Source organism: Myotis davidii, unplaced genomic scaffold (assembly GCF_000327345.1).
Source record: "Myotis davidii unplaced genomic scaffold, ASM32734v1 scaffold496, whole genome shotgun sequence".
NCBI classification, from domain to species: Eukaryota; Metazoa; Chordata; class Mammalia; order Chiroptera; family Vespertilionidae; genus Myotis; species Myotis davidii.
In genome coordinates this window covers 79,007-93,386 of record NW_006289398.1, presented here as the reverse complement: position 1 = coordinate 93,386, position 14,380 = coordinate 79,007, and the positions used below count along the sequence as shown (strand labels likewise).

The 14,380-nt window shown below is 38.8% G+C and overlaps 1 protein-coding gene across 2 annotated transcripts in view; it reads right to left on the bottom strand.

Annotated features, from left to right (window-relative positions):
- Positions 1-14,380, bottom strand: part of C9 (complement component 9) — a 32,518-nt gene that overhangs the window by 4,559 nt on the left and 13,579 nt on the right. For both annotated transcript variants that reach the window (XR_435569.2, XM_006761738.2), the window contains exons 5-9: positions 12,336-12,474; positions 8,646-8,954; positions 3,970-4,210; positions 2,291-2,416; positions 336-514 (exon numbers count right to left, since the gene is read on the bottom strand). Coding sequence is in view for 1 of the 2 variants with exons in the window: in XM_006761738.2 (XP_006761801.1) it covers positions 336-514; positions 2,291-2,416; positions 3,970-4,210; positions 8,646-8,954; positions 12,336-12,474 (994 nt within the window). In the remaining variant the exon portion in view is untranslated. The remainder of the gene's footprint in view (positions 1-335; positions 515-2,290; positions 2,417-3,969; positions 4,211-8,645; positions 8,955-12,335; positions 12,475-14,380) is intronic.

Here is a 14,380-nt window from a genome sequence, read left to right as displayed (position 1 = left end):
CCTGAGCACCTATGTAGTGTCAGTCTATGCTATAGGCTCTTGACCTGCAGTCTTATTAAAACCTTAAAATAAACCTGGAGCCCTGGAGAATTTCGTATTGCAGAAGTCAGAAAAGAGTACACATCTCGTGAGGGACAGAGACCCAAACTCAGCCTGGGTTGGTCCGATGCCACCCTTTGTGCCTTTCCTTCATGCCATGCTTCTTCCCGGGGGCGAGATGGGAGTGCATGTGAATGGTCACATCTCTTTCAGACGAAACTAACTGGTCATCTGAACCAGCAGTGACCTTCAATAGGAGGATGACAAAATCCACTATCTGAAGACACCTTCCTCACCTTTTCCTTGGTGAGCACTGGAGCATCACTTAAGGAAGACGCCCAGTTCACAAAGTCCATCACATCAACTGCTTTGACTCCTCTGTGAAGCTTCTCTTTCAGTTGAGTTGCATATTGTTTGGTTCCTCCGTTGATGAATGAAATCACATCATCGATGATGCCATCCTTGGTGATGTTTACTGAGAATAGACAGAGGATGTAAGTCAAGCATTTTTAACTCTGTGATAATTGATAAACATTTATTGAACCCATTTCGTATAGTACATTTATTGAATTTTACCTATAAATACTACTAATATCCAAGGGCAATTTTTACTAGTAGCTACTTGTAGGTGTCAAACACCTTTTTTAAAAAAATGATAGCATGATTGAGATATGTTGGTATTCAAAGGTTATCATTTATGCATATGCACAAGTGGGAAATAAACACAACTTTAAATGTACTATAATTTTTTGTTGCAGACTTACTTTCATAATCATATGTCATATTGGTTTGCTTTCAATTTTAATATTATAAAAATTTTAATATTTAATATTATAACAATTTTAATATTATTAAAAAAATTCAAAGGGTTCAAAAAAGAATAAAGTGAAAAGCAAAATTTCTTTCTATCCCAAATCCCTACCCACTTCAGTCTCTCTCACCAGGCTAAACCTCTTTTAACAAACTTTTGTGAATCTTTTAGATTTGTGGATTTTTTGAATCAGAAAAAAAATTTAAGATGATTTTTATCCTTCCACATTTTTATAGATGAGAAAATGGAGACTCAGGGAGTTGGAGTGACTTGCCCCAAATTACGCAGTTAACTTAAGGGCCACATATGGAAATGGTGACATTTGATGGCAAGTTCAGCTTTCTTTTCAGTTCATCAGTGGCTTCCAATCATGGCCACATGTTAGTGGTTGCTATGCTTTAATAAATATCGGGTTTTCCTCTTTTCTGCTTCTCTACCATCATTAAAGGTGAGTCTCAAGCTTTGTATTTCTGATTAGAGTAAAAATTGAGAATTCCAGCACTGCCTCATGCTTGAAAATCAGCTAAAGATTAACAATAGAAGTAGTATTTATACTAAAGATATTTATATATTTTAAAGGGTTATGCAATGATTTATATTAAGGATGGGTTAGGGATTTCTTTCCTCAGCTTTGAGATATAATTGACATAAATTATCATAGTAAATTTAACTCATATCATATCATATAGTTATGAAAACATTTTTTTCTTGTGATGAGAACTTTTCGGATCTACTCTCTTTGTAACTTTCAGTTATACCATACAGCATTGTTAACTGCATATAGTCACTGTGTGGTACATTACCCTTTCTCCCCCACCCCTCCACCCTGAGTACTATCTTGTAACTGGAAGTTTCTACCCCCTGACCAATTGAGTGAAGGTGAATTAGAAATTTCAAATCGGGTGGAAGGTTGAGTTAGAGAGAGTTTGGTCTTTCCCATTTTTAATGGATACATATAGTACTATCAATAGTCCATTCAGAAACTTTCTGAAAAGTAGGGGAATAAAAGAAAATTTTTTCTCAAGATATTCTTCTGCCATTGCCATCATAAACGTACAAATCTGTAGACTACAGTGTGAATGGTGCCCCCTAGAGCTGCGCACTGCACAACCTGCACAATGGTGACACTGCTGAGTACATCTCCGCGGGTTGCTGTGTTTATAACAGTTTTGAAAACACTGTAAAGATAGATTAGTTTTTAGGCACTTCTAGGTGTGGTGTTGTGTGTGTGTGTGCGTGTGTGTGTGTGCGTGTGTGCGTTGACATTTTTTTTTGCGGGGGGGAGGATTAAATGTTACTTCTTATATAAACGTGTGTGTGTGTGTGTGTGTGTGTGTTTGTATAAGAAGGCTAGATAATAAGAGGGCTCCTAGTGACCGGGCAGTGCTCATTGACATGACACCCCCCCTTTTTTGACCTAATAAGTTAGACCATACTTACCAGCTTTACCTTCACCCTGCTTTACACAATCATCTTTATTAAGACCTCCTTTGAGTTCAACTCCAACATCCACAGAGAAGTCCACATTAAACCCGAGGCATTTCTTGACATCCTTTAGTTCAACACCTGTTTAATGTATTTAGTTGAAAATTATTAGATAGTATCTATCAAGATCATATATAAATTCCAATTTTGCTCTTTTTTAAGAAACATACTTGGATTCCTAGACACTATTACTGAATGCAAACCCAAGGCCTTATCTGTCCTGCTGCATCCTTGTATGTGAATCTAGTGGCCTCCTTTCGACTTTGCTTACCAACTTAATGGCAAAGGGCATATACATTCACCCCTCATTTGAAAAGGATCTAGGTCATTCTATGGTGGTTATAGTTCTAAGATTAAATTTCAGTCCTTGGAGCTCTTTCACCCAAGAACTCTGAGCCTGAAGGGTTCCTTGTGTAACTTTTATTACAGTAAATCCTTATAACTGCTCTTTGAACCTTTCTTCTGATTTTCAATTTACTCAAAACGCAGCCTCTTGTGCCCATCCCCCAGTGATATCTATCAGAATAGCTTAGCAGGCAGGGCTCAGGGACTATCTTGCGGGCATAAGCCCTGTGAGCAGTATCAGCAAAGCCATATCCTGTTCCACTCCCCCAGGTAGTCTTCTTCTACCTGCCCAAGCTAGACTGAGGCACTAGGAGCAACTGGTTCTGGCTGGATCATGTTTATTTCACTCACAGAGTGTTTACCAACGGTGTGGACACTATCACTGATAGCTTTGCTATCATAGATGCATCCCATTCTTCACCTGACACTGCCACAGGCTACGGGGACGGAGCCATGGAAGTGATTTTTGGCAATACTTCCCTTCCTCAGAGACACTCCCCCCAATTTTTAGAGCAGAGAGAGGAAATATGCTGGCGTCTATCACCTCTTTAAGAAATATTATAACTTGCCATAGTTATAAAATTAATTATTAAAACTTATTAACATAGTCCCTTTGCCTCTATTTTATTCTTAAAAGATTTAGATAAAAGCCTTTAGGCCAGGATGGCAATTATGTAGCACAGAGGCCTTTCCTGTACATATGGCAAACACTGATGGTCAACCATGGCCTTCTTTCTATGATTTTAAGTGTGATCAGAAACCTACTCAACATGGGCCCAATTCGACTACCACCAAATGATTAGAACTGTCATCATACAACGTAGAACTAATTTTCCACCCTTGCTTTAAGATGTTAGACTTGTGTGATGTTAACATTGCTTCTTCCCTTTTCCCGAAGAGAAAATTTAGATCAGCATTTCCCTTACAATGCTGAAGAATGCTTTGACGATAATTATCATACACATAATGAACCAGCCTACTGAATAAGAAATAGGTTGTGTAAGTTATGTCTCTCATACTGTCTTTCACCTTTTCAATAGTTCTTCACTTAAAGCAGGATTACCAATAACATTACATTGCAATATGATTTCAGCTGCTGACCAGTGCATGATCAAGGTATCTTGTCTGAAGCCAGTTTGCTGTTTGACAGGGCTTTAAGTGTCAAAGGGCAGCGAGAGTGTCCTCTCAAGGAAGCAGGTTACATTATTCTAAAGCCTATAACCACTGAACAGAGGCCAGCAGCAAGAAGAAAACATTGTTAGAAGTTAGAGCTCTACTTCTAGGTATACCGTGTTTTTCCATGGAAGCTTTATCCAAAACGTATATCAGTTCATATAATCCTCCCAGAGACCCAGAACTACTGTAGTGAGTTCCATAGGTTTCCAAAAATGCAAAATATTCCCCCTTTTCATAGGTAGGTGGCAGATATTTTAAATCATCCAAGAAAGTTGATGTCAGCATGATGTCCCGATTTCTCATCACAAATCTTCCCAGGGCAACTTCTCCTTTCACATGCAGAAACATTTTTTCCTTTGTTGTGGAGCAGAAGACAATAAATGTGAGTTTCACCACCATTATTTCAAATTTAAAAGTCACAAAATTTGAAATTTCCACAGGCAATACATTTTTTTAGGAGTGACTGTAAGATATCACTTTAACCCAGTAGAATGGCAACCTTAAAATACAATTAATACCAAGTGTTGGTGAAGATGTGCAGCAGCTAGCACCCTCTCATACATTGGTGGTGGGAGTGGAAAATGGTGTAACCACTTTGAAGAACTGTTTGATAGTTTCTTATAAAAGTAAACACACAGCAACCCTATGGCTAGTAATCCCACTTTTACATATTTATCTAAGATCAATGAAAAAGTTTTCCACAAAAAGACCTGTATAAGACTTTTAGAACAGCTTAAAATTGGAAATGATTAAAATGTCCATAAACAGGGGAATTGTAAACAAATTGTAGTATGTTCACATGAAGGAAAACTAGTTAGCAAAAAAAAAAAAAAGAAAAGAAATGAACTACGAATACATGTAACAACATAACACTGTAAAAAAATATTACACTGAGTGAATTAAGTCAGACACAAAGAATATATACTGTATTGTTCCATTTTATATGAAGTTCTGGAACAGGTGAAACTAAGCTATGTTCAGAGAAATTTTGGTCATTGGTCACCTCTCAGGTGGTAAGAAATTGACCACAAAGGGCATGAAGGAATTTTCTTGAGGTCCTGGAAATGTGCTATATTTTGTTTGAGGAAGTGGTTGCATAGGTGGATACAATAGTCAAAATTCATGGAACTATTTGCTTAAAATCTTTGCATTTGATTGTGTGCAAATTATACTCATTAAGTTGATTTAAAAATGTTAACAATGGAAGAAAATGTAGATAGTATATATGAAACCCAATCTTTTTATTTTACAGATGAAGAAACTGCAATCCAAAGGTATCAAGTTATTTGCCCCAAATGACACAAATAGTCCATGCTAATGATTGGTATTAAAAACCTACACCTCAGGTCTCTCTCTTCCTTCCACTATGTCCTCTTGAGCTTTGAAAATACAGATGGAATAGACACGATTGTAAGACAAGGATCTCAAGCCAGATGAACACAGCTCAACAGTTAAATGTTCCTTGGAATGATGGCTTGAATGTCTAGGAGGACACTAGGGCAGTGAGGAACTATGTGATTCAATGCTAGCAGACCGTGCCAGCCAAAACTAAATTACAATTGGCACCCATGATTTTTCAGATGATTGTTTTGAGATTCTCCTTCTGTAACTGGTTGGCACATGTTGATTGCATGGGAATTAAAAACAGTATATACAAACATCACACCAAACTTTCTGTGTTCTAGAAGCATGATTGTTCACACTGCATGGCCTAACTGCAGGTGACAGTGGCTGACTCAATCTCTAACAAAAATCCTAAAAGGCTTTACTATATCCATAGTAAGTCATATGAGTTCTCCATCTGATAACTTGCATAATAACTTTCAGTGGACTCTCAAAGATGCACAAAACATATTTTGATTCCTTTGCATTGTTGCTAAAATTAGGAAGTATATCTTATCAGAAAGATGTTATGTCCTTTGGCTCAAATTATTTTAGAAGTAAGCCTTAGGCCATTCCTATTCAAACACACGGTTGTGTCTTCTATCTTACAGGAATTTAAAAACAAACTCTTGACTTCACTTGTCCAAACATTACTACCTATATCTTTGTTTTCATTAGAAACAAAATTCCCTTAAAGAGGTTTCTATCCTGGCTGTTTCCAATTCTTCTCTTCCCAGTTTCTCTGAAATCTAATCTAGTCATGCTGCTGCCCTTACAACCCCAACAAAACTTCCCTTTTTGAGGTTACCAATGACCTTCAAAATGCTCAAGCCACTGGTCCTCATCTTCTTTGACATATTAGTATATTCGACATAGTTTATCACTCTTTTCTCCTTGATAGTGTTTCTTTTCTTACTTCTAGGGAAGTTCTCAAACTGTAAGGTACGAACAACTCACCTAGAGAATCTTGTTAAAGTGCAGTTCTGATTCAGTAGGTCTGGGTTAGAGTCTGAAATTCTAGTTTCCCAGTGATTTAGAAGCTGCTGGTCCATGAACCACACTTTTAGTAGCAAGGTTCTAGGGCATTAACTTCTTACGTGACATCTCCAATTAGATGTCTAACAGACATCTCATCTCTAATCTAACTAAAACGTAACCACCAGTGTTCTCCTCCAAACTTGCTCTACCTCCATCGCATTTGATAGCAACTCCATCCTTCCAGTCACTCAGGCCCCAAACCTTGGTCATGTTTGACTCTACAACTGTCCTGTTTGAACTGCCATCATCTCTCACCTGGATTCCTGCAATAGCTTTTTAACAAGCCTTGCTTCTGCCCTTAACACCCATAATCTCTTCTTAATAGAGTACCAAGAGCAATCATTTAAAACATATTAAGGTTTATCAGTCTTCCATGAAAAATATTCAAATGACCTCTTATGTCCCTCAGAGGAAAAAAAACACTTAGATTAGGGTGAGATCCTTCATGGTATGGTCCCAGGAAACCTCTCCAGCCTTTCCTCCTCTGGTTCACTTTGGCCCAATGGGGAGGTATGTTCCCATCTTAGAGATTTGTCTCTAAAACTTCCTTCTGCCAGATATGTCCTCCCAAATATAACTATTTGGCTATATCCTCTCTTCAAATTTTTGCTCAGATCTTATCTCCTCAATGAAGCTTCCTTTTTAATACCGTCATCTGTCTCACACTACTGATTTCCATTATGTGACTCTATTTTTCTGTAGCACTTATCATTTTCTAAATACTATATAGCGTCCTTTTTTTTCTGCTCTCATGTTTATTCTTTTTGTCTATCTTACCCTGCTGATTTTTGTCCCGTCCACGAGCTCAGGACTAGGACTCTTTGGTAGTTTGGTTCACAAATGGATTTTAAGCACCTGGAGCAGTTCTTGGCCATATAGTAAATGCACGAATAGATATTTGTTGAATGATTTAAAGCATTTTCCAACTTCACATTTTAGGTGGGTATTCTTGTGAATATATAGGCAATATACAGAACCATATAAAACTACTAGAGGCCCGGTGCATGAAAATTCTGCACTTGGGGGGTCCCTCAGCCTGGCCTACACACTCTCACAATCCAGGACCCCTCGGGTAGGGTCTCTAGGCCTGGCTGAGATCAGGGCCTATCGGGGCTTTCCTTTCTCTGGCTGCAGGCTGCTGGCCCCACCCCTGCCACTGCCACTGCTTGCCATCTGTGCAGCACTGCCCGCCCTCCCCTGCCACAGTGGCCTCCCTCTACAGGCGATAGGCTGGAATGCAATGGCTTGGCTGGTCTGGGTCTCCCTCTTTCTTTGCTGGGGGACGGGGCCAGTCCTGTGAGGGGCCGTCTGCCTACCTGATCACCCTAACCACTTGTCTGCCTACCTGATCACTCCTAACTGCTGGTCTGCCTACCTGATCACCCCTAACCACTCTGCCTGCCTGCCTGATTGCCCCTAACCGCTTGCTTGGGGGCAGGGCCAGCTCTGCAAGGGGCTGTGGTGGTCTGGTCTCTGGTCGTTCAGGTCGTCACACCTCTGGCCTTTTATTATATAGGATTATATCATTAGGCATAAGTACTAAAAGTGGGAGAAGGGTATCTAAATAGATGATTGTGATATCCATAAAGGAAGAATGAGCATTTTATAAGTATCATACTGATTATAGAAAGTATATTACCCCACCCCCCAGCAAGCAGTTAGGGGTGATCAGGTAGGCAGGCGAGCAGTTAGGGGTGATCAGGTAGGCAGACTGCCCCTCACAGGGCTGGCCTCGCCCCCCAGCAAAGAAAGAGGTAGGCCCAGGCCAGCCAAGCCACCGCACTCCAGCCTGTCACCTGGATAATGACACAAACTTTGAAACCTGGCTTAAATATTAAAGACAAACGCATTTTCAAAATCTAAAATTAAAGGTATGATTACAAAGTAAACAGACTAATTTCATATGCAATGTGTACAATTTTATGGCATTTATAACTTTAGAGACACACTTTATAGTAAGTGCATGGTCAATATCCTAGGCATTGCAATGAATTACCAAAGTATGCAGTAATTTGTTTCTAAGTTACTCTGTCTCTGGTATGTTGTTACAGGAGCCTGAAGATAGTACTAGTATAAATTGAGAAGTCTATTATTATAATCTCAGTCAAAAAGCATGCTCTGAGTTCTTAATACATTTGTTCTCTCTCTATTACCAGCAAACATCTCTTACTATTACTAAAGATCCTATATGGCATTTTTCTCCAGTTACCATTCTTCTTCCTGACATTTTGGTAACTTACTGGAGGATTTGTTGAGTATTAATTCTTTCTCTCTCTTATGGGCTCTACACATGTAAACTTAAAAGAGGGGGTTTGGTTAGTTTGAAAAATATCCCATTACATTCTCTATATGAAGTGTTCAGTCTTACCTTCTTAGAAGAATATGACAAAAACCGTTGGTAAGTTTCATTTTTGGAATACCTAAATCGGAACGAGCCACCAGCTCTTTCTTGGGAAGCATCAGGCGCTGGGGAGTCTTCTCCTGTAGAAGGATTGTCACGTCCACTTTGCGATGGCCCTCGCTTAGGGAGATTTTTATACTTCCCAAGTTTTTCAGTTGGTGTGTATTTTAGAGATATATCTAGATTAAAGTTTGATGTTGACTCTCGAATGACTGATTGGAATGCTTGAAACTGTTCTTCATAATGTTCAGTTCTTAAATTTTTACCAACTCTGGTCTAAATGAGAATAACAAAGTGTTGTTATAAACGGCATACAAAAACCATCCAAAATAAACAAAGACCCCCCTCCCCCATAATTATTTGAAAGGCAGTAGAGCCTTTAAAGGAGGTGAAAGTAAAGACCCTGAGATGAGATTGCTGGGGTTCAAATACAATTAATAATAATATTGTAATGTCTTGGAGGACATTACAATAACCTCTGTCTGCCTAGTCTTATTCCTAGTCTGTGCAACAGAGATGCTCACCACAGCTAGCTCAAAGGTGGTTGTGAGGATTCAATTAAATAATGCAAATGGAATTTTTAGAACATAGCAAGCTTTCAAAAGTTAATATATTAATAATTAAAAAGCAAGTTCCATAAAAGATGCACAATATACTTCCACTTGTGTATAAAAAAAAGAAAAGAAGAAATGGTAAAAGCTAACACTTCTAGATGGCTTATGGGCCAGACCTATTTTGTGTATTTTGCACATGTTAATTAATTTAAGTAGAGAGGCTAGGACTTGAGACTTGAACTGCCTTGTCACCTTTACATGCTACTGCCTATAAAATTAATAAAAACCAATACATACATTTACTCATGGAAAATTATTGGAAAGATAGACAAACCATAGAGAGAGAGTTTGCCCTTGAGAAGGACAACCGTGAATAGGAATGTGGGGAGGGAGCATTTTTCCTTGCATAATCTATTGAGCTGTTGGGCACTTTGATTGCTCCCCCACCCCCACATTCATGTTTTGCATGGAAAAAAAATTCGGAACTAAACAACCTACTTAAAAATTAAAACTTTCGATCAAAACATTCTTTGCCAAGACGTCTACGCTCAGGTATCAATGGGAAGATTGTTACTCTCAATGGCTAAGCTCTTTCCAGAGGTCCTTCTAACACTCGTCTGGGAAGGAGACACCCATCTCTTGTCAGTGGCATAGATTAGATTCAGTAGCATGCATTGGGCCACTGTTTCTGCACAGGATTGGAATGTTCTACCCCCACCTCACCCATATGTTAAAATCCTAATGCTCAGTGTAATGGTAGTAGGAGGTGGGGCCTTAAAGAGGTGCCTTCATGAGTGGGATTAGTGCTCTTATAAAAGTAGCCCCACAGAGCTCCCTCCCCTTCCATCATGTGCAAACACAGAAAGAGATCTGTGACCCAGAAGAGGGTCCTAACGTGAGCATGCTAGCAATTTTATCTCAAACTTCCAGCCTCCAGGACTGTGAAAAATACATTTCTGTGGTTTCTAAGTTACTCTGTCTTTGGTACAGGAGACTGAACAGACAAAGACAGGAAACCTAAAGTTACCATCTAGTGGAGAAAGACAAAAATGCATGTAATTTTCTTTAAAACAAGGCATGCTGGGAAAATTATGCAGTGGAAGGGGGAAGAGTAACCTAACCAAGTTAGTTCCCTGCTTAACATACTTCAGTCTTCCCTCTGCCTGGAAGATAAAGTCTGAACTAGACTTATTCCAAGTTAATCTCTCTTTACTGTACTCAAGCTGTCTATAGCCTATATGTCTTCCCACCACAGGGCTCTTTTATATTTTCTAGAATGTTCTCTAATACAACCTGCCCATTCTCCCATAACACCAACATCGCATAATGATACACATTCTCTCACACATATGCCCATTTTACCCCTTGCCCTGCTTAGTTTTTACACTTAACTTAACTTAACTTAAACATCAGAGAGGACTTTCCTGACCCCACAGATGAACAAATCCATTTTCTATAGGTTTTCATGACTCTTCTTTTAATATAAAACAAAATGAAAACTCCTCCCCTTTTATAATTGCTTATTTAATAGGCCTTCAGATGGTAAACTCCAGGGGGGAGTCAGGGACCATGTATGTCTTATCCAAATGTTACTATAGAGTCACTAGTTAGTAAATTGACTGGCACATAGTAGATGCTCATAAATATTTATTCAATTTAATAAGCAGATCCAATATAACTAATATTTATTGACTGCAAACAAGCTCAGCTATGAATTTTCTAATACCATAATGATTAGAATAAGGGGGGCACCAACAGTAGTAGCACCCTTGAATGGGGGACTTTAGCAAGCCTTATAACAATTCCATCAGCACTTTTCCTCCGATGGCACCAAATAAATATTCAGGTCCACAATCCCTACCTGCTTTTTATAACCTTGATGCCAAAACTCATTTGGATGAATTAATCTGATCTGAACTTATAAGTAGTTATTTATGGTCTTCATTTCTCCCACTTTGTGTGAACATGGGTTAGTTCTTCTGTGGAAAGACTGATATGCTTGATTATAGAATGCTTCTCCTAACTCCACTGGGAGAGGGGGTGTAAGTAATATACATGGAAAGACCACATCTCCTTTGTAAAACTCAAAACATTCTGAATGAGGAAGCACATCTGTGCCCAGGGTTGTACATAAGGAAAAACAGGGGGCTTACTCTCCAAATGTAGCTTTAAGATCTGTCCCGGGCAACTTCCCGGCCCTCACCAGTTACTACCTCTATAGGGAAGCTACGAGTTTGGTTATAGTAACTAAGACAAGAAAAGTGTATGATGTGTACTTGAGAACTAACAAAATAAAATGAAATAAAACACAACAACAACCCTTCTTCCATCAGCAGTGACAAAGGTTACCTTATCTTTGTATATTGTTTTTAAGAAAGTAGAACATGTAATACTTTCTAAAAAGATTATCACTTTTCCTTCCAAAAAATGTGCTTTTAAGGAGGGTACACCTGGCAAGGTGGAGAAAGATCAATAATTCAAAATGTTCCCTGAGATTTGTGGGAAACTGATTCTCTTCTGAAATTACAGGAACAAAAAGTATGACAATGTGGTCACATGTGAGAAAAATGCCAGAGTCCAGACATTACAACTTTTAGCATTCATGGGAGAACATGATCTTTTAGACTACAATGGGTAGGGGTTGATTTCCAACATTGATAGAAATAAAAGGACTCTTAACTACACTTTTTAAAAAGTATATGTTTCTCAAACTGGTAGGAGAGACAACAATAAAAAAGGACTTTGTCACCAATGGGACTATTGAAAGAAACAGATTTTAGCTCCTGGTTTAGAATAAGCTAATTATATTCTTTATTAGATCTTGCTTAGACCAAAGAAGGTATAGCTAAAGGTGGTAAATATTAATCCTTTGAATGGGTCCAATTTGTAGATGGTTCAAAAGAATCCATGTTACTGGGAGTTAATTATAGATTACTGTATATTTTCTAAAGAGATCCAAGATATAAATCCTCTTCTTTAAGCCAATCTTATATTTACATTAAATTCTTATTCTACTGAATTTTTCACATTATTTAGTATTAGACTTATTGAAACAGCTTTCAACTAAGAGGGGAACAATGTGTTTTCTTCTGGGGAGACTTACTTCATAGACCAGAGTAGCCACATTCCAGGGTTTACGGTAGTAGGTCAAGGTGTTTCCATCCCGAACACGGTCACACAATCCATTGTAGAACTCATTGTCGAAGGGCGTGGTTAGGGGAACCATCCCTAAGATGTTGATCCTGGGGATGAACACAGGAACATCAGGTAGGGAGATTCCAGAAGCTTGTGCAAGGCAGCCTTCTGTAGCGGGGGAGAGAGCTTCTGCTCATGTCCTCATCACCTAATATATGTGGGATATATTCAGGAACAGAAGCAAGAGCCCGTTCACCTCTGCTCTATGTTTCTGGCAGACAGGATACCTCATAGGCCATGTAGACTTTTAGGCAACTAGGACAACTGTGGAGAGCACAATGAAAGGAAGATAATAGCCCAGCTGGCTCAGTGGTTGAGCATCAACCTATGAACCAGGAGGTCATGGTTCTTCGATTCACAGTCAGGGCACGTTCCTGGGTTGTGGGCTCGATCCCCAGTGTGGGATGTGCAGGAGGCAGCCGATACATGATTCTCTCTAATCATTGATGTTTCTATCTCTCTCTACCTCTCCCTTCCTCTCTGAAATCAATACAAATATATTAAAGAAAGAAATGCAATAAATCTGGAGCATAGAGTCTTAACTTCATCGCTGTAACTCTTAGCTAACCTCCCTTAGTGAACTAAGAGCCAATGCTGTAATTCACATATTTAAATTATTTGAGAACACAGCACCTCAGGGGGGCAGTATAACATATACATGTAATTTTTAACTTGTGAATCGCCATTGGGGCTCTTCCACTCCACATTCTCTTTTAACCTAAGCCTTTTCCTCCAGCTGTCTCACTGCCTATCAAGAACCTCATTCCCTCCAGGTTTATGTTATTATTTCTATGTTTCCAAGAGGAACCCCAAAATTTCAGCATCCTGGCAAGGCATTCTTAGAAGTTCTACTTTTTTCTCCCAGAAAAATATTTTCATTTGGCGAACTAGAATTCAGAAATAGGAATCCTGTTTAGCTTTTTAAAAGTTAAGTTTGATTTGTACACCTAAAAACAATGACCAGGAAGCAGTTCATTCTTTGTGAAGTTCACCTTTGTTAACTGGAGGAACAGTCATTGCTGTCTAAGCTCTATCTGGAATAAATGGTCCTGGGCCAAGGAGGCCCAAGTGGGTTTGAGCCTCACATCTATACTTAGCTTGCCACAAGAGCATAAACTCTTCCATTTCTCTAGACCACATTCCCAACTTCCATGAGCTGGCTTACAAGCTCAGACAATGGTTCCAAGAGTGTTTTATCAAAGGGTATGGATGGCTTACTATGAACCCATTGCTAATGCAAAAATAATAAATAATAATAATTAAAAGGTTATCCTACTGCAAATGGATTAGTTAAAAACAAAATCTTTATATAAACAGCACATTCTTAATAAGCTTTGAATCTACAAAGAAAATTAACAGTGTAGCTCAACGTTAGTGGAAGGCAAATTAAGAAACCAATCCAGGAATATCTTGCTCAAGGCTGACCATATAGCTAAAATGAACCCTTTCTCACTTCATGGATGAATATTACTTATTGCTTTGCTAGAAAACAGACAAGGATCAGTATCAATTTTATTATCACTTTATTTTTATAGAGGTAAGTGTCAAGAAACTTGACTGACATAAAAAAGTAGAGAATAGTAGAAAGGTTGCCATAGCAATGTCAGTCAGTTCTTTAATCTTTTTTTCGTTTTTCTTTTAGAGAGAGTAGAAGGGAGGGGGAGACAGAGAGAACCATTGATGTGAAAGACACATTGATTGGTTGCCTCCCACACAAGCCCTGACTAGGGCTGGGAACTGATCCTGCAACTGAGGTACGTGCCCTGGGACCAAAATTGAACTCAGGACCCTTCAGTCCATGGGTTGACACTCCATACACTGAGCCAAACTGCATAGGGCAGTTGTTTGATCTTCTGAGTTTTAGGCCAAGACTTTTCTTTCATAACATGCTACTCTCTCATCAAAAATCATTTTTATAATCCATTATCTGATAATTGATTAGGATATTTTTAA